Here is an 18,814-nt window from a genome sequence, read left to right as displayed (position 1 = left end):
CTCCCTCCTACTGGGCTGTGCTCACTTCCTTCCTTCCTGAGGAAGTGTCCCTGCCCTGGGACAGTCTGGTCTGGCCTTTGTTTCCCCAGGGGCCCCGAGCCTTGGAGCTTTTAAGGCCTGTGTCCCTTGTGGAGCCAGCACAGTGGTCCAGGGACACCACCCTCCCATGCCATGTCCTGGACTCCTTGGTCATCAGGGTAGATTCTAGGATATGTGCCCATCTCCCCCAGTCCCCCAGTCTTACACAGCCTTCTGTTAGGAGAGAGGGCCTGGGCATGAAGGAGGTGGGCTGGTAGGGTCGGGGGGCGGGTAGGCTCAGGGTGATTTGAGGGTGTGCATATTTGTACCTCTGGAGGGGTCTGCTGGGACCCTGCTGCAGCCCTCCTGGGAGCCAGCCACCTTATGGGCACCCCCTTCCCACAGGAATACACCCCTTTCCTCACCCATGTGGTAAGGAGCCCCTTACTCTGCAGCATCTTAGTGAAATCCACCCAGGAACATCCTCTGGCAGGAGAGCACCCTGCAGAACCCTCCCAGGCCCTGCCCCTCCCCCAACAGTCACCCACATCAACACATTGTCCACTCTGTCACACTTGGGATGCTTCCGCTCTCAGTGGAAAAAAATTGACTCAGCTCCTGTAAGTTCCCCCAACACCCCCACCCCAGGGCTGGTTCTCTTCTTCACCACCTGCTTTGGGGGATCATCTGCCAAACATCCCCCAAGTAGTTTGACTCCCCGAAGCACCACCACCAGGGCCTCTCCACTCACAAGCTGCTGGATTTGAGGATGGGCCTCAACCTTAAGGGCAGGTTGGGGAGAAAAGCTTTCAGTGTTAAGGAAGCTGCCAGCACGGGGGAGGCTGGCACCTGAACCAGGTCCCCCAGCCTTCCTGTCACCTGGTGCAGTTTGCTGGGCCAGGGCCTACTCAGGGGAAGGGTGGGGCGGGCAGCCAGCCAGCAGGGCATGCCGGAGGGAAACGGTCAAGGCGGTCCCCTCCCCCGCGCATGTTCCTGGCCCTTTCCTTTCTGAGGGGCAGCAGGAAGTGAGGAGAAAGGGCCGGGGCGGGAGGCGGGAGCGGGTGGGAGGGATGGGGTTTATCAAGTTGCCGGCGGGCTGCCCGGAGGGCAGCAGCTGGTGCGAGTAGCTTGTCTGGAGACTTACCCCGGGAAGGAGGGAGGCCGCCGACCTACTGGGCCGACGGACTCCCACACAGGTGAGCCCAGGGCAGACGACTGGTCTGCACCCTGGTACATGCGCTCACAGCAGCGCTCCCTGACTCTCCTCCCAGGCGCGCGGGCGGGGAATGGGCTGGCCATACAGACCCGGGCCCTTTGGGGAGCTGAGGATCCCGGGGGAGCGTATCTAGGAAGAGGCAAGGAATACTCCCCCCATTCCAGCTCCAAGCCTGCTCCCCAGAGGGAGGGGCTTGCAGGACGAAAGGACTTAGGATACTGGGCAGAGGCCCAGGGGAAACCCTCTGGCCGGGCCGGCTTTCTCTGCCGTCTGGCCAGGAACTTCTGCAAGGGTGGCAGCTTCCTCAGAGTTGAAAGGAAGCCTTGGGGGCTCCCACAGGCCCCCCAGAGACTGGACAGGAGGCGATGGGAGCCCAGGGATTGGCCTGTGCCTGATGCAGGTCGGGGGCAGGGGGACGCCCTATCCCCAGGGCCCGCGGGGCTTACTGGCCCCAGCCGGGCGGGCCTAGCTGCCACCCACAGCTCGTGTTGCCAGGACAACCACTGCCTCCACCCAGTCCTGGAAGAGCTAAGACGCGGGTGCTAGGCCCCCTCCCCAAGTCTGGCAGGGGGCGGGGATTCCCTTCAGACCAGGGTCGGGGGAAGGGAGCCCTGATCCGTAGGGGGCGGCACATTACTGTCCTGCGAGACCGGAGATCGGCTCTGGTCACCGTCCCCCTTTCCATACAAAGGGGCCCCAGGACTGGAGACTACGCTCAGGGATGCTGAGCCAGATTCACTACTACCCCCGGCCAAGGCCTCTGGGTCCCACAGCACCTCCTTCTGGCTGGGTGACGGAACGCCACCTCCTTTATTCCCTCCCCGACCCCGGTCCTTTATGCTGTCCCTTTAAGCTGTCCCTTTAAGCGGCTGGCCGCGTCGCAGAGCAGGGAGGACTGTACCACCGGTCGCAGGCTGCGGGGGGGAATTTGGGGCTGACTGGCCCTCACGGCTGAGACTCCACAAGAAAGCCCCATTTGGAGGGGTCTCACGGTCCCAGATTGATGGCCACATTCCTCGGCAGAGGATCTGGGGACCTTGGAGCCCAAAACGCAGCACTGGCTTCCCGAAAGTCAGGCACACCTTTCCGCCCCCGCCGCAAATCCTGCGCAGGGCCCGCCTCCGCGCTGAATTCTTAAAGGGCCCGCGGGCTGGGGGGGCGGAGCCAATAGAGGCGCCGAACCGGGGCAGTGCCTGGTAGAGCTGCCGGAGCGGGCCGGGCTGGGGCGGGGATGGCGATGGCCATGGCGCAGGTCCCGGCGGCTCCCTGCGCGAGGTGAGGGAGGGCAGTGCGAGCCTGGCGGCTCTCTCCGCGGGCTCTGTTCTGAACCCCCAGGGAGGCGGCCCAGGACCCCCCCCAACTCTGGGCCGGGTTCAGCCCCCACGTGCGGGGCGGGGGCGGGGTCCCGGACAAAGGCCAGGTGGAGTGGGCTTTATCCCGGACCGCTTGGCCCGCGGGTGCGATCATTCCTGGTAGCTGTAGAGGAAATGCCGGTCTGCCAGCGCCACCGTGGGAGATCCACCACCCCTTTGTCCCCGCGGGGCCTCCACCAAGCTTGGGAGAGTGTCTGCGCTGAGACAAAGTCTGTTAGCCTCACTCTGCTGCTGGGCGGGTGCTAAAAAAGATACCACCTCTGGGGCTGTGTTACAGCTTCCTAGCTGCTTCATCAGCTGTGCCTTGCCTTACCCAAATGCTATGGTTTCTCAGGACCAAGAGTACTTCACAGGGTAAAGTGGGCCTCGGTTTGGGGCTCTCAGAAACTTTGTCCTGGGTGGTATTCAGCCATGTGTGAGTCCCTGGGCAGTGAGTCTATAGCTCAATTCGTCCAGTTCTCAGAGGGGTCACAGACCTAACAAGTTCCTGCCCAGCCGTAGGCTACCTGCTCCAGGAAGGAGCCCTGTGCTCCTGGCAGTGAGTTCGGGGGGTGTCTTGCCTGCCTCTCAGTGGTCTGTGGTCTCTCAGACCTGTTATAGCCAATAACAGGGTCTGAACAACCCTGGGCACGGTGCCCTACACAGCATGGGCTTTGGGAGTATGGATGGGTTTGGGGTGGACACCTCCAGGATTCTATAGACTGATTTGCTGTCTCCAACCTTTCCCCCAGTTCCTGAGCTAGTGCCAGGCAGGTGACACTGTCTTCCTGCAGCCCCCAGCATGTGGGCAGGCCTGGGCCCTGCCGTCACACTGGCCCTGGTGTTGGCGGTGGCATGGGCCACGGAGCTGAAGCCCACAGCACCACCCATCTTCACGGGCCGGCCCTTTGTGGTAGCATGGGACGTGCCCACACAAGACTGTGGCCCACGCCACAAGGTGCCACTGGACCCAAAGGACATGAAGGCCTTTGATGTGCAGGCCTCACCTAACGAGGGTTTTGTGAACCAGAACATCACCATCTTCTACCGTGACCGGCTGGGCATGTATCCACACTTCGATTCAGTGACAAGGTCTGTGCATGGTGGCGTGCCACAGAATGGCAGCCTCTGGGTACACCTGGAGATGCTAAAGGGACATGTGGAACGCTACATTCGTACACAGGAGCCTGCAGGGCTGGCAGTCATCGACTGGGAGGACTGGCGGCCAGTGTGGGTACGCAACTGGCAGGACAAGGACGTGTACCGCCGATTATCACGCCAGTTGGTGGCCAGTCGCCACCCTGACTGGCCACCAGACCGCATAGTGAAGCAGGCGCAGTATGAGTTTGAGTTCGCTGCACGCCAGTTCATGCTGGAGACACTGCGATTTGTCAAGGCATTTCGGCCTCGGCATCTGTGGGGCTTCTACCTCTTCCCCGACTGTTACAACCATGATTATGTGCAGAACTGGGAGACCTATACAGGCCGCTGCCCTGATGTTGAGGTCTCCCGAAATGACCAGCTGGCCTGGCTGTGGGCCGAGAGCACGGCCCTCTTCCCCTCTGTCTACCTGGAAGAGACACTCGCTTCCTCCACTCATGGCCGCAACTTTGTCAGCTTCCGTGTTCAGGAGGCCCTTCGCGTGGCTCACACCCACCATGCCAACCACGCACTCCCGGTCTACGTCTTCACGAGACCCACCTATAGCCGCGGACTCACAGGGCTTAGCGAGGTATGTGCCTCCCAGGGCCCTGCCTTCGTCCTTGGGAAACCACTGCAGGCCTCCTGCCCCCAAGTTTACTGGCTACTCTACATCTCCTCACCTCATTCTCTCTGTAACCCTATGAAAGGGTGGCATTGTTATCTCCATTTTGTGGATATGAAAATTGAGGGCCAGAGATGCTGAGAAATTTACCCAGAACTTCTCAGCAAATCCAGGCAGAGCAGGGACTTGGGCCTAGTATTCTGACTTTGCGGTCCATCCTGATAGATACATACTAGGCTCAAGTGGGCCCTTGGCTCGGGAATGGGAGGCCGGAAGTGGGGGTGGAAACGGCTTAAACATTTAAGGAGAAAGTGAAACAGCTGCTGCCTAGGGGGTGAGAAGGAGAGGACTGGGCTGGGGGAGGTTAGCAGGTCTGAACAGGCTAGGGCCTGCCCACCCTGTCTGTCCTTCTCACCCTGTGGTCTCAGTCTTCCCCAGTGACCATCTCCTTCCCACGCAGATGGATCTCATCTCCACCATTGGCGAGAGTGCAGCCCTGGGTGCAGCTGGTGTCATCCTCTGGGGTGATGCGGGGTACACCACCAGCATGGTAAGTAAGACCCACCCAGCCTACTGGAGCTGAATCTGCAGGGACAGGCAGAGCGTCTGTGCTTTTGGCTGCAAACCTCAAAGTGGTCCCCTCATCTGTCTCCCACCCAAGGAGCCCCAGTCCCAACAGAGAAGACAGAGTCCCTCCCCTTCTCCCAGGAAGGGGGATTTGCTGTCCTGACCAGCTGTTGAGTTCCACCCTGCCCCATCTGCCCTGCTGGGTTCCAGTCCCTGCCCCCACCCCCTTCTTTGAAGGAATAGGAACAGTGAGGGCTCAGGCATGCATGTGTGTGTGTGTGTGTGTGTACATTGTTAAAAGAAGATACAGTCACCACAGTGTAGACAGAGTTTCCATCTGGGCCTGTGGGCTAAGACAGCTGACCCTGATCCCTGACCTCTGCCCCCAGGAGACCTGCCAGTACCTCAAGGATTACCTGACTCGGTTGCTGGTACCCTACATCGTCAATGTGTCCTGGGCTGCCCAGTATTGCAGCTGGGCCCAGTGCCATGGCCACGGGCGCTGTGTGCGCCGTGACCCCGGTGCTAATACCTTCCTGCACCTCAGTGCCAGCAGCTTCCGCCTAGTGCCTAGCCACGCACCTGGTGAGCCGCAGCTGCGACCAGAGGGGGAACTCAGTTGGGCCGACCGCAACCACCTGCAGATGCACTTTCGCTGCCAGTGCTACTTAGGCTGGGGCGGCGAGCAATGCCAGTGGGACCGCAGGCGGGCAGCTGGGGGTGCCAGTGGGGCCTGGTCTGGGTCCCACCTCACCAGCCTGCTGGCTGTGGCCGCCCTGGCCCTCACCTGGACTTTGTAAGGGTCTCTCACGCAGCTGCCAGGCAAGCTGGCCTCTGCCACAAGGGCTCTGCCAGGCATGTAGGAGCCCACAAGAGGTGGACAAACCAGAGTCTGAAGGGGCAGAGCCCCATGGGATGCCCAGTAGGGTGTCCGTACCAGCTCCCACCCCCTGTTCTAAGGGGGAGGGACAGTCCCGTGGGAGGCCCCTTCTCTCCCTGCCAGAGAGGAAGAGGGGCACAGCTGGGCAGGGGAGGACCTGACCCTACTCCCCTGCCCCTGAATAGTTTATTATTATTATTTTGGGGTCTCTTTTGTAAATTAAATATGAAACAACTGCTTCTTTGCTTGGACTGTCTGTGCCTGGGCCAGGGCATGTGAGAGAGATTTCAGGGTCTTCCATATAAGGTTTGAGCTCAGTTCTGTCTCTGTGAGACTCTCTGCTGGGGACTTCTCATCTGTAAAATGCATTCACTGGGATCTGCAGGCCAGAGCTTCCCACTCTAGCTGTCCTGCTAGGGCAGGGGCCACTGGGAGTGGAGGGACTCACAGTCTACCCCAACACCAAGGACCTTGCTTTATCCATATTGATTGGAAAGCAGTTGGGTACAATCTTCTGTGAGGGATGGGGCTCATTGTGCTTCTCCTACTTGGTACTGTATCCCCACCTGGGCTGGTGCCAGTCGCCTCGCCTTGCCCACCCAAGGAGAAAGGGGAAAGCAGATGTTTGATCTTCCCTGGCTGGGCAGATAGCCAAATCACTCCTCCCTGCTGTTCTCACAGGCAAGGGCGTCTCCTCCACTCCCCAGTCCCAAGGACAGTGGACTTCAGCCACACGCACTTCTCCCCATCTGGCTCAGAGTCCTCCACTGGGTATGGTCAGAGGGAGGCAAGCAGGGCATTGGGATCTGAATCATGAGGTCCAGTCCCTGTCGCACTGCAGAGATGCATGATGGGGTGAGGGGGAGGCATCCTCAACAGTCAGCCCTGTAATGGCCATGGGAGAGCATAGCTTGTCCCCAGCTGTCCCAGGGGAGAGAAGTAGCAGCCAGAGCAGTCATACCAGCTCTGACCTGCTTCACTTCCTCTGCTTCTGAAGTGAGTCATTCTGGGTGGGGCCCTGCCCCTCCCCTCAGCCATTGGACCCACACCTGGATTCCTCCTGTCCCTATCAGTGATGACTGAACCCCTGCCCTCAGATAATACCGGCTCTGGGGAGATAGACTCAAGAAACTGTCGAGCAGTGAGGAGGGCACCCCAGCCACAAGGACTCGGGAAGTAGCCTCAAGGAAGTTCTTTCTACATTGAGGTTGGGTTGGGTTTTTTTTTGGGGGGGGGCGCACCACGCACGACACATGGGATCTTAGTTCCGCGACCAGGGATCGAACCACTGCCCCCTGCAGTGGAAGCATGGTTTCCTAACTCCTGGACCGCCAGGGAAGTCCCTACATTGAGAGTCCCTACACTGAGTTTTGAAAGGTGAGGGGGAAACTTGATGCTGGGAACAAAGCATGGGCAAAGGCTGGAGGAAGACAGAACACAAATGGAGACACAGAGTTTGAGGCTAGGGTGTGACAGGGGGGTATGCTGCAGGTGGCCCTAGAGTGGCACCAGGCCTGATTTTGTCTGATGATGGTGACTATCTTACCTGTTCAGTGAACACACTGAGCACACACATGTGCCAGGGCTGGGCTGGGTGCTGGGGATGCACCCATGAACCACACCAGCAAAGACTGCCATCCTCAGGGGTATGAGGGCATAAAGGGAGATGCACTTTGGATGCCAAGACCAAGTCAGATGTTGGACAGTGGAGAGTGCTCCCCAGAGAGGCATGCAGGCAAGGGGATGGTGTGGTTAGAGCCTGGAGAAGCAATCCTCACCAAATCGATACTGATTCAGGTTGTAAAGTGATCCTTCATCCCTCTGGCTGCTGATGGCAGAGAATAGAGAGGAGGTGGGGTGGTAGCACTGGGAGGGAGATGTCAAATCACATGGTGGGGGTAGGGGAGGGGTCCTGGCTGCTCGTGACCAAGGTGGGGAGAGGCCGGCTGGAGAGAAGATTCAGGTGTCGATCAATAAGACCATAAGATGATGGAGCCAGCAGAGGGAGGGCAAGGAAGGAGGAGCTGTGACCTATCTCCCCAACACCTGTGACTTCCCCTACCCAACTGTGACCCCACACACAGCTGTGACCTCCCCTACACAGATGTGACCCATGCACACCTGTTAGCTACCCCGCCCACATCTGTAACCTGCCAACACACAGGTTATCCAAACATACCTGTGACCTGACCCACGCAGCTGTGACCTGGCCATGAGCCTCAGGTTCAGACTGGGCTGTAGGCCCAGGCAGTGCTTTCACCTGGGCCAGGAATATGATGTTTCCTTCATCCCACTCTGGCAGGCAAGCCTGGGCCTGAGCACCTAGCAGGTCTCAGTTGCTAGCGTCTGAATCAGCAAACAAGCAAAATCACAAAGGAATGAACAAGCGCGTCATCACTGATACACTCATGCTCATACCCGTGGTCACACAAACATGGGGTCTCATGGTCATAAGACAACAGGGTCTCACACACACCAAGTCTCAGGCACTGGGTCCCACACTTGCACATACACACTACTGGAGTTTGTGGAGAGTCCCAAATGTCCACTGACTGGAGCTTTATACAGACACAGTCACTGATCCAGCACATATACACAGGGTGACAACGCAGCCCTGACTTCAGGAACACAGTGCCTTTCAGACACAGGTCCCTAAAGGAGGGATGACTTATCCACTAGGCACACCGGTAGGCACAGGGCCACAATACTTACACGGGCCCACAAAAATGTTTTAATTTTAATCTTTTTTAATCAGAATAAAAAATATAGGAATAATGAATATAAAATAATGAATTCAGTCTGGATTATATCTGTCCTTATGCCAATATAGTCGTAAAATATATTTTTTTAAAAATATGTATTTTTTTGGCCGCGCAGCATGCGGGATCTTAGTTCCCCAACCATGGATCGAACCCGTGGCCCCTGCAGTGGAAGCACAGAGTCCTAACCATTCCCTTAAAATGTTTTTTTGAGGAATGGGTCCACAAAGGTGAAAGTGCCTAGGGCCCATAGGTGTCATAGTGCAGCCATGTGGGGAAGGCACCCAGACTCCAGTATCACAGACAGGGCTGCCCAGTCGGATCTGCCACCCAGACAGCCCCCATTCACTGCCTCCATCCCCACATCATCCCAAGTAAAGCCACAAAGTCCAGCCCCAGTGCTGACAGAGTGGGAGGGGCCACTTCCGGCCTAGCCCCACCTCCTACCAAGGGCACTTTGCCAGGAGTGCAGAGGTGGCTCTGCTGTCTGGCCCAGCCCTCTAACCCAGGGCCCGCCCCTCAGCCCGCCCCCAGACTGGGTGGGGTGACCCCTACAAAAGCTCAGGGTTTCCAGCAGCGGCTTCTTCCTCCAAGAGTCTCGGTGCAGCTGAGGCCAGAGTTAAGGAACAGAATCTTGCTGATCCCTGCATAGGCCCTCACCCTGAGGTCAGGAAGTTTGGAGAATGAGGCCTTTCAGCCCTGAGGTCAGCAGGGACAAGTGGGCAGATTGGCGGGTGTACAGGAGGGCTGGACTGACCTTTCCTGCGTCACTGAGCATCCCCTCCTGCGTGGGTGGCCAGGATTCCTGGGGGAAGAGACAGGGAAGCCCCCGCCTCCATCAGTCGGCCAGCCTGGGGGCTGAGGACCTGGCTGTCAGCCACTCTTCTCAAGACAGATGTCATGGCTTCTGTGGCCCTTGGGGAAGGGGGGTGGGCAGGCCAGGACAAGACCTGTGGGAGACAGAGGGCAGAGGTCGGCCCAAGAGGCAACTCGGGTGTGCCCTCTAGTGGCCATGTTCCCCTCAATGCCTCTCCTTTGCCCTCTGACTTCCCTGAGCCCTGCAGGTCAATATTTACCTGAAGCCAGAACAGAGGTGGATTAATAAGGGACTTGGCCTGCCTGCCCTCAGTAGGGGTCAGAGAGTTCAAGGACTGCTTTCAGCTCTGCCTCCCCTGGCCAGGTTTCCCTAGACCTGCCCTGTGCCATGGCAGCCCACCTGCTTCCCATCTGCACCCTCTTCCTGAACTTGCTCGGCATGGCCAAAGGCTTGAGGGACCCCGTGGTACCCAACCGGCCCTTCGCCACCATCTGGAATGCAAACACCCAGTGGTGTCTAGAGAGGCATGGCGTGGACGTGGACGTCAGTGTCTTTGATGTGGCGGCCAACCCAGGGCAGACCTTCCGTGGCCCTGACATGACCATTTTCTACAGCTCCCAGCTGGGTACCTACCCTTACTACACATCTGCTGGGGAGCCCGTATTCGGTGGCCTGCCCCAGAATGCCAGCCTGGCTGTCCACCTGGTCTGCACATTCCAGGACATCCTGGCTGCCATGCCTGCATCCAACTTCTCAGGGCTGGCAGTTATTGACTGGGAGGCATGGCGCCCACGCTGGGCCTTCAACTGGGACACCAAGGACATTTACCGGCAGCGTTCACGGGCACTGGTACAGGGGCAGCACCCTGACTGGCCAGCTTCTTGGGTGGAGGCAGCAGCTCAGGACCAGTTCGAGGGGGCTGCCCGGGCCTGGATGGCAGGCACCCTCAGGCTGGGACAAGCACTGCGGCCTCGTGGCCTCTGGGGCTTCTATGGCTTCCCTGACTGCTATAACTATGACTTTAAAAATCCCAACTACACCGGCCAGTGCCCACCAGGCATCCGTGCCCAGAATGACCAGCTGGGGTGGCTGTGGGGCCAGAGCCATGCCCTCTATCCCAGCATCTACCTGCCCGCAGCACTGGAGGGCACGAAGAAGGCACAGATGTTTGTGCAGCACCGTGTGGGTGAGGCATTCCGTTTGGCCGTGGGTGCAGGGTACCCTGATCTGCCAGTGCTGCCCTACGTCCAGATCTTCTACGACATGACTAACCGCTTTCTGCCCCTGGTGAGTCTCCTGTGACCCCGCCACCTTGTAACCTACCTTGTCAGGCATTAGTCCAGTAAGTGAGGCCACACAGCCCTGGGGCACTTTCGCCTTGGGGCACTTTCATCCATTCCCTCCCACATTCTTTGAGCACCTACTGTGTGCCAAGTTCTGTGCTAGGCACAGACAATTCAGCATTCTTCAGAAAGAAATCATCCCTGCCTGCATGGCACTCACAGGCTAGAGTGAGGGCAGGCTTGCCTCTGGCCGCCAGAGCTAGAGCAGGCTATGAATTATTTGTCCCATGCAATAGTGTTACAGCAGTCTGCTGTGGGGACAGAGGGAGGCCCCACAGAGCTATGCTGTCCTTTCCCCAGGAGGAGCTGGAGCACAGCCTGGGGGAGAGTGCAGCCCAGGGGGCAGCAGGAGTGGTGCTCTGGGTGAGCTGGGAGAACACAAGAACCAAGGTGAGCTCAAGCCCAGGATGCGGGTGAGGGTGGGGGCAGGAGTGGGGCTGCCAGGCTGACTGGGGAGACCCTGGCCCACCCTTTACCCCTGCAGTCCTGGCTGACCAGCAGGTGAGTGCCTCAATGCCCTAGGTGGACCCGTGCATGGCCGTGGTGTCCTGACGCTCCCCCTCCCACCTAGGAATCCTGCCAGGCCATCAAGGAGTATGTTGACACGACACTGGGGCCCTTCATCCTGAATGTGACCAGCGGGGCTCTTCTGTGCAGTCAAGTCCTGTGCTCTGGCCATGGCCGTTGTGCCCGGCGCCCCAGTCACCCCGAGGCCCGCCTCATCCTCAGCCCCACCAGTTTCTCCATCGAGTCCACGCCTGGTGGTGGGCCCCTGACCCTCCGAGGTGCCCTCTCACTCAAGGATCAGTTGCGGATGGCTGTGGAGTTCAAATGTCGCTGCTACCGTGGGTGGACGGGAACATGGTGTGAGCAGTGGGGCATGTGGTGATTGGCACATGCACACATTGAGTACCTAATGCAATCTGGACCTGGCTACAGCTTTCTCAAGTACAGGCACAGTCACATGAGCCATGGTCACAGTCAGAAGTACACTCAGGCACTGTCATGAGCATATGCCAGCACATTCACACTTGCTTACAGACCAAGATAGTTGCATAAGGAGTTCGAGCCTTGGGCACCCACCCAGCGGAGTTAAAAATATTTCCTCCAGAGACATTGAGCCAGTCTTTAAACTGCAGCAATCACAAGAACTGACGTTCTGGACTTCCCTGGCGGTCCAGTGGTTAAGACTCCGTGCTTCTGCTGCAGGGGGTGGGGGTTCGATCCCTGGTCAGGGAACTAAGATCCCGCATGCTGAAAGAAAGAAAGAGAGGGAGGGAGGAAGGAAGGAAGAAAGAAAGAAAGCTGACATTCACTGGGTGCCTACTCTTTCCAAGTCATGTGCTAGGCATTTTAAGTAGTCTAACTTAATTGTGCAATCCTAACACGACGCTATGAGGAAACTGAGGCACACACAGGGAGGGTAAGCACTTTACCCAAGGTTGCAGCCAGAAAATAGAGCAGCTGAGATTCAAACCCAGGTGAATCTGGGTTTGAATCTCTACCCTCTATCTCTACCTCTATAGCGATGGAGCCCTTTGGCTCCTACTATATGTCGACGGTAATCAGCCCTGCACTGCAACCTGAATCCGTTCAGAGGTAACAGCCTCACAAATAAAGCAGACATGATTCTAACTTCAAGAGCTGTTTATTGAGCGCTTAAAACGTGCAGGCGCTGGGATCCAGAGGGCACAGGAAAATTCTTTTCTCTCGCTCAGATTTGATGTCTGTCCGAGGGCGGCTGCTTCTCAGGGTAGGGCCCACATTTCAGGAGGAAGCTCCACCTGACCGTTTCCACACTGGGCAGGAGGCTGACGTGAGCCGAGACAAAGCTGAATTGGGGGGAGACCTATCTGAGTCTGGGGCGGGGCGAGGCGGGGCGAGATGGAAGCCCAGCCCACCCGTAAGGGAGCCGGCGCTCGGTTCGCGCTCTCTGGGAGCTGGGCCTGGATAAGCAAGGGCGGGAGGGGCAGAGGTAGAGCCAGGGCAGAGATCCAGTCTGCGTCGGGTCCGTGTTATGACGCGAGGGGCCGGGGCCGGGGGCTGGCCGCCCCGAAGACCCGGGACCTGGTAGTGTGCCGCGGGCCGTGACGGCTGCAGTGCGTCCGCCGCACCGCTAGGGGGCGAGCGCCGGGGGCCGGAGGGGTCCGAGCTAGAGACAGCGAGATACAGATCCGTGCGGAGCGAGGACACGGAGCGTCCCGGAGCCAGGCGTCAGCATGTCAGTACTGCCCCCTCCCCATGCGCGGCGTATTCGTCCTCATTGTCCCCCGCTCTCCCCGTCCGCTCCGCGCGTACAGTTCTCAAGTGACTAAGCCGCCCCGCACGCCCTCCTTGCGTCTGTCGTTCCCTCCCAGAGCATGCCGAGCCACAGCCGCCCAGAGTCAAGCTCCCGAAGCCCCCACCCCCAAACTCCACGGTTTGTCACCCAGTGGGAGGAAGGGGGAAACTGAGGCAGGAGAGACTGTCGCCTCTCTCTGTGGACCCGGGAGCCCCACCCACAGTGGGTGGGGTCGGCACAGAAGGGGTTAAGCCTGAGGGGGAAGTCTGGGGCTCCAGGCTCAGGGGCGGATCCTGGGGTTTCCTCTCTCCTGGTCCAGAGGTGCAGTTGCTGCGGAGGTGGCTCATGCAGGTGAGGGGCTTATAGCCCTGTGAGTGGGATGTGGTATGAGGGGAGGGGGCTACCTGTTACTGATCAATGTGGAATTGGCCTCAAGCTCACGGGCCCTTCCTGGGGAGCGGGGGAAGGGGAGCCAAGGCATCCTCTCTGGAACAGGTGAGTAGAAGGGTGGGGCCCAGCGGCCACCTATCGCTAGAAATCCCCCAGCATTGACCCTCCTGCCAGCAGAGCCTGGGGTAGGATGGGCACACAATGGAGTTCGGGGTCAGGAGGTCTGAGCCCCCAACCTGGTAGCCGTTGGACACCCCTGTGGATGTAGGAAGGAAGCTGTGGTTCTTATCTAGCTAGGGTGGCTACGAAACAGGCCAGTGGGGAACCAGGCCTGCAGGAGCCACACTGCTGTGTGAGCCGGGCCCTTTCTGAGGGGCAGTTGGGTCCATGCCCAGTCAGAGTGTCCTGAGCTGGGCAGTGTTGGGGAGGGAGCCATGGACTCTGTGCCCCTGGTAGGGAAGGCAGTCCAGGGAGGGGAAATTTGAGCCTGATGGGTGGGTGAATGGCACCCCAATATCGGTTAGGTGGCAGGCATGGCCCAGGTGGTCAAAAAGGCTGGGACCTGGAGTAGGGAGAAGGGTGGGACAGGGGAGTTCCTAGGGAAGCTGTGTTCCCCGAAGGGAATACAGCGTTTAAGCAGGGGGTCGTGGTGTCTAGTTTGTATGCTCTGTCTGATGGCCAGCCAGCTGCAATGGTGTAGGGCTGGATCTACTCTCCTGGGGAGGACAAAGCGGTAGCCAGAGCAGGCTGGGGCCTGGACTCTTGAGTTCTGCCCTAGCCTTTAGCCCTCAGCCTCCATCCAGTGTAAGGTAGAGCACCCAGGACCCATCCCCTCTGCTCTCCACCTGAGTCAGGTCCCCCAGGTATAGGGGATGGGATCCTCCAGGTCACCTGTGCCATCAGGTGAGTATGGGGACAAGGTGCAGCCCACCAGTTCCAGGATGTGTGGCCCTCCTTAGCACTCTGTCAGCCACTCCCTGCCCCAGCCCCATCCTCCCTTCTGGCACAGCCCAGCATGGCTGTTGTCCACAGAAGGAGCACCCTTCTGGTCTCAGGAGATACCACTGCCTGGAGACTGTGGCCTTAACCCCCAGCCTGGCACTGAGCCACCTGTAACCCAGCAGGAGATGACCTTGGCTCCCAGCCTGGCAGCTGAGCCTGGATCCCACATGTAGGCGAGAGCTGACTCTGAGCCCTGGCCCAGCCAAGCTGACCCCTACCCTAGACCCTATACACCAGGTGGCTCTGATCCTGAGTACCACCCCAGCCCAACTGACTCTGGATCCTGCATGCCAGCCAGAGGTGACCCTGAGATCCAACCTGGCCAAGCTGATCCTGGATCCTACACACCAGCCAGATCTGACCCTGAGCCCCAGGCTAGCTGAGTTGACCCTGGGTTCTGCATGCCATCCAGAGATGACCCTCAGTCCTGGCTCAACTGAGCTGACCCTGGATCCCGCACGCCAGCCAGAGGAGACCCCAGCCCCCAACCTGGCTGAGCTGACCCTGGAGCCTGTGCACTGCCGACCTGAGCTCCTGGATGCCTGTGCCGACCTCATCAATGAGCAGTGGCCCCGCAGCCGCACCTCCCGCCTGCACTCCTTGGGCCAGTCCTCAGATGCCTTCCCCCTCTGCTTGATGCTGCTGAGCCCCCGTCCCACGCCAGAGGCAGCCCCCATTGTGGTGGGCCATGCCCGCCTGTCACGGGTGCTGGACCGGCCCCAGAGCCTCCTAGTGGAGACGGTGGTGGTGGCCCGAGCCTTGAGGGGCCGTGGCTTTGGCCGCCACCTCATGGAGGGCCTCGAAGCCTTTGCTCAGGCCCGGGGCTTCCGCCGGCTACACCTCACCACCCATGACCAGCTGCACTTTTACGCCCACCTGGGCTACCAGCTGGGTGAGCCTGTGCAGGGCCTGGTCTTCACCAGTCGGCGGCTGCCTGCCACCCTGCTCAATGCCTTCCCCAGGGCCCCCTTTCCCCGGCCACCCTGCAAGGCCCCTAGCCTGACTGCCCAAGCTGCCCCAAGAGCCCCCAAGGGGTCATCATTGCCGCCACCCCCACCCCTGCCTGAGCCCTTGACCACCCTACCCCCACCTCCAGGAGGGCCCCCTCCACAAAGCCTGCTGGAGACTCAATACCAAGACCTGAGAAGACGCCCCATATTCTGGATGGAGAAAGACATCTGAGGGCTACCCAGGGCAAGATGCTGTCTTTCTGGGTCAGTTGACTGCCCAGGACAGTACCAGCCTCAGCCCACTGGCCATCCCTCAGCTTCTAGCCCCTGAGGGCAGCTTCAGCCTAGGCATGTTTCCTGAGTGCCAGTGGAGATGGCGCCATGGCTGTGGCTCAGAGCTCTCAGTGTGGCTGAATAAAGGCTTCTGTTGGGTGTGGTTGTGACAGTGTATTTGTTGACCCCCACCCTCATCTCCCAGCCTTGTCTTAGGTCCTCTGTCCCTGCAGGGGCCCTCAGATCCACCTCGGCCTTAGGGCCATGGGTGGAGGGACACCTGCCTTTTACCTCTCTCACTCTGCCAGGCCCAGGGGACAAGGAGACATTCACTCATCACCATTCACTGAGCACCTGCTGTGTTACAGGCCCTGGATTGGGCACAGGCAGTGGGGAACTAGACAGATAGGGTCTCAACCCAAGGGACAGGGCAGGGCATACTGTGGCAGGATCCATGCTGGGACAGTGGGAGCTAAAGTGCCCTCACTCCACTTGGAGATCTGGGAGACCTCCCAGGGCAGGTGATGTCATAGCAGAGACCTGAGTGCTGAGTAGAAATTAAGCCAGGCAAGGTGGGGGCTGAGTGTTCTTGGGGCAGGAAACAAAATGGGCAGAGGAAAGAAGGGGACTTGTGAAAGCTGTAGGTGGGGGAGGTGTCAGAGGGCACGGTGGTGCCATGGCAGAGATGGACAATACAGAAGGGGAGCTGCCCAAGCCAGCTTGGGTTGTGGCTGCTCTGAGAGGCCTATGAGACCCCTTGGGAACCAGGCTTTACGCACCTCCCTTTCTTGTGAGGAGGAGCTGGAGGAGTTTTCCCAGCTTTCTCTGCTGTGTGGAAGGTGTGGCCATGGCCATGGAGTCTAAGCTCACACCCCCTCTCTCCTGCAGGTTTCCATCCCTGGGGCATGACCATGCAGCTAGGCCTGGCCCTGGTGCTAGGGGTGGCCCTGTGCTTGGGGTGTGGCCAGCCCCTGCTGCAAGCCCCTGAACACCCCTTCTTGGTGCTGTGGAACGTGCCCTCAGCACACTGTAAGGCCCGCTTTGGCGTGCACCTGCCACTAGAGGCCCTGGGCATTGCAGCCAACCGTGGCCAGCGTTTCCATGGCCAGAATGTCACCATCTTCTACAAGAACCAGCTCGGCTTCTATCCCTACCTTGGGCCGAGGGGCACAGCTCACAACGGGGGCATCCCCCAGGCTGTGCCCCTTGACCGCCACCTGGCATGGGCTGCCTATCAGATCCGCCGCAGCCTGCAACCTGGCTTCGCTGGCCTGGCAGTACTGGACTGGGAGGAATGGTGTCCACTCTGGACTGGGAACTGGGGCCGCCGCCAGGTCTATCAGACAGCCTCCTGGGCTTGGGCACAGCGGTTATTCCCCAACCTGGACCCCCAGGAGCAGCTCTACAAGGCCCGTATTGGCTTTGAACAGGCAGCCCGTGCACTGATGGAGGACACACTGTGGCTAGGCCGGGCACTGCAGCCCCATGGGCTCTGGGGCTTCTACCGCTTCCCCGCCTGTGGCAATGGCTGGCATGGTACAGCTTCCAATTACACAGGCCACTGCCATGCAGCCACCCTTGCCCGCAACACCCAACTGTATTGGCTCTGGGCCGCCTCCAGCGCCCTCTTCCCCAGCATATACCTCCCACCCAGGTTACCACCTGCTCACCACCAGGCATTTGTCCGATACCGCCTGGAGGAGGCCTTCCGTGTGGCCCTCGCTGGGCACCCGCATCCCCTGCCTGTCCTGGCCTATGCCCGCCTCACACACCGGAGCTCTGGGAGGTTCCTGTCCCAGGTGAGTGAAAACTGAAGTCTAGGGGTCTGACTGGGGAGGCATGACATTCTCTGAGGGCCTGAGAAGCCACTCAGAGGCTCAGGGCCAAGGGGCCCTCCTCTAGGGGTGGAATCGGATCATGGCAGTGAGCCATGAAAGTTCTTGAAGGTGGAGGTAGGGCCAGATGGAGCTGGCCAGCCTAGCCCTGGCTTAGCAGCTCTCTGCCTCCAGGATGAACTTGTGCAGACCATTGGTGTGAGCGCCGCACTGGGGGCAGCCGGCGTGGTGCTCTGGGGGGACCTGAGCTTCTCCAGTTCTGAGGTGATCATTGCCCCCTCCAGCCTGCCACACAGCCCATGCTGGGGTCCCAGAGATGGGGAAAGACCATGTCAGGGCCATGGAGCAGAAGCATTGATACATCCCTTCCCTCTCCTCAGGAGGAGTGCTGGCATCTCCATGACTACCTAGTGAGCACCCTGGGCCCTTATGTGATCAACGTGACCAGGGCAGCCATGGCCTGCAGTCACCAGCGGTGCCATGGCCATGGCCGATGTGCTTGGCAAGACCCAGGACAACTGGAAGTCTTTCTGCACCTGGAGCCAGATGGCAGCCCTGGAGAGTGGGAGTCCTTCAGCTGCCGTTGTTACTGGGGCTGGGCTGGCCCTACCTGCCAGGAGCCCAGGCCTGAGCTTGGGCCTGAAGAAGCAACATAAAGCCAGGAGTCACCTGCCTCTGACCTTCATGTTCCTGCTGCCATCTTTCCAGTCCTGGAGGGAGGACTTTGTCCCACTCTTGTTCTATTTAGCTTACCGTCACTTCTCCCATGCACACACCCCACTTCCCATGGGATCCCTGGGAAGTGGAAGAGGCCAGAAAAAAACATACTGTTTTAAAACTAGAGGCCCTCTGACATCACCTGATCCCTCCTGACAAGAAAGCAGCCCCAGGAAGAGTCGGTGTTCCAGAAGGTTAAGGTTGCCAGCCCAGGGCTCTGTTCTACACCTCACTGCGTCCATGGAGAGGTCACAGGAGACCCGTCCAGGGGCAGGTGGGCCCCCCAAGGAGATCTTGGCTAAGATCTGTAAGGGCTAAGCTGTCTGCAATCTGCTTTCATCATAAAGTTACTTTTTCTTTCACTGCCTGAGGTTTGGCTGTTCCCCAATTCTACCAAACCCACTCTCTTCCTGTCGCGAGCGTCCCGCTGCAAGTGCCCAGAGATGCCGGTCCTGCGTCGTGGGCAGCTACAGAGTTAACGACTACACGTGTTGGGCGAGGAGGGGTTGTGGGGGGGAACGCCGCAAGGCATTGTGGGTGCATAGTTCAGCTAGAGCGTCGTGGGCTTGTGGGTCCCTGGAGCTGACTACAATTCCCAAGGTGCTCTGCGCCCAGCCGGGGAGGGGCGGTAATCCGCGCTCAGCACCCT

At 59.3% G+C, this 18,814-nt stretch overlaps 3 protein-coding genes across 9 annotated transcripts; all 3 read left to right on the top strand.

The window, feature by feature from the left end:
- Positions 1-1,098: 1,098 nt before the first annotated feature.
- LOC133095453 (hyaluronidase-2) lies at positions 1,099-12,352 on the top strand. 5 transcript variants are annotated; one of them, XM_061196872.1, is made up of 6 exons: positions 1,099-1,214; positions 3,339-4,318; positions 4,812-4,901; positions 9,738-10,661; positions 11,018-11,107; positions 11,289-12,352. In XM_061196872.1, the coding sequence occupies exons 2-6, from the start codon at positions 3,389-3,391 to the stop codon at positions 11,604-11,606; spliced, it is 2,352 nt and encodes a 783-aa protein (XP_061052855.1). In that variant the 5' UTR covers positions 1,099-1,214; positions 3,339-3,388; the 3' UTR covers positions 11,607-12,352. The 5 variants fall into 5 exon arrangements, with proteins under 5 accessions (XP_061052855.1, XP_061052857.1, XP_061052856.1 ...); XM_061196873.1 differs by lacking the exon at positions 1,099-1,214 and adding an exon at positions 2,411-2,509; XM_061196874.1 differs by lacking the exons at positions 9,738-10,661; positions 11,018-11,107; positions 11,289-12,352 and adding an exon at positions 5,308-6,037.
- A 532-nt stretch (positions 12,353-12,884) lies between these two features.
- On the top strand, positions 12,885-18,500 carry HYAL3 (hyaluronidase 3). 3 transcript variants are annotated; one of them, XM_061195378.1, is made up of 4 exons: positions 12,885-12,938; positions 16,502-17,412; positions 17,623-17,712; positions 17,829-18,500. In XM_061195378.1, exons 2-4 carry the CDS (start codon positions 16,519-16,521, stop codon positions 18,102-18,104), a joined length of 1,260 nt encoding a protein of 419 aa, XP_061051361.1. In that variant the 5' UTR covers positions 12,885-12,938; positions 16,502-16,518; the 3' UTR covers positions 18,105-18,500. The 3 variants fall into 3 exon arrangements, with proteins under 3 accessions (XP_061051361.1, XP_061051362.1, XP_061051363.1); XM_061195380.1 differs by having other exon boundaries at positions 12,888-12,938; positions 17,268-17,412; XM_061195379.1 differs by lacking the exon at positions 17,623-17,712.
- Positions 12,906-15,810, top strand: NAA80 (N-alpha-acetyltransferase 80, NatH catalytic subunit). The gene is given in 3 exon segments (XM_061195381.1): positions 12,906-12,938; positions 14,628-14,707; positions 14,709-15,810. Coding segments are annotated over 2 exon segments (894 nt in total). The 5' UTR covers positions 12,906-12,938; positions 14,628-14,677; the 3' UTR covers positions 15,573-15,810.
- Positions 18,501-18,814: the final 314 nt, after the last annotated feature.

This window comes from Eubalaena glacialis, chromosome 7 (genome assembly GCF_028564815.1).
Source record: "Eubalaena glacialis isolate mEubGla1 chromosome 7, mEubGla1.1.hap2.+ XY, whole genome shotgun sequence".
NCBI classification, from domain to species: domain Eukaryota; kingdom Metazoa; phylum Chordata; class Mammalia; order Artiodactyla; family Balaenidae; genus Eubalaena; species Eubalaena glacialis.
Note: the sequence above shows the minus strand (reverse complement) of the source record. Positions and strands in the feature narration are given on the sequence as shown.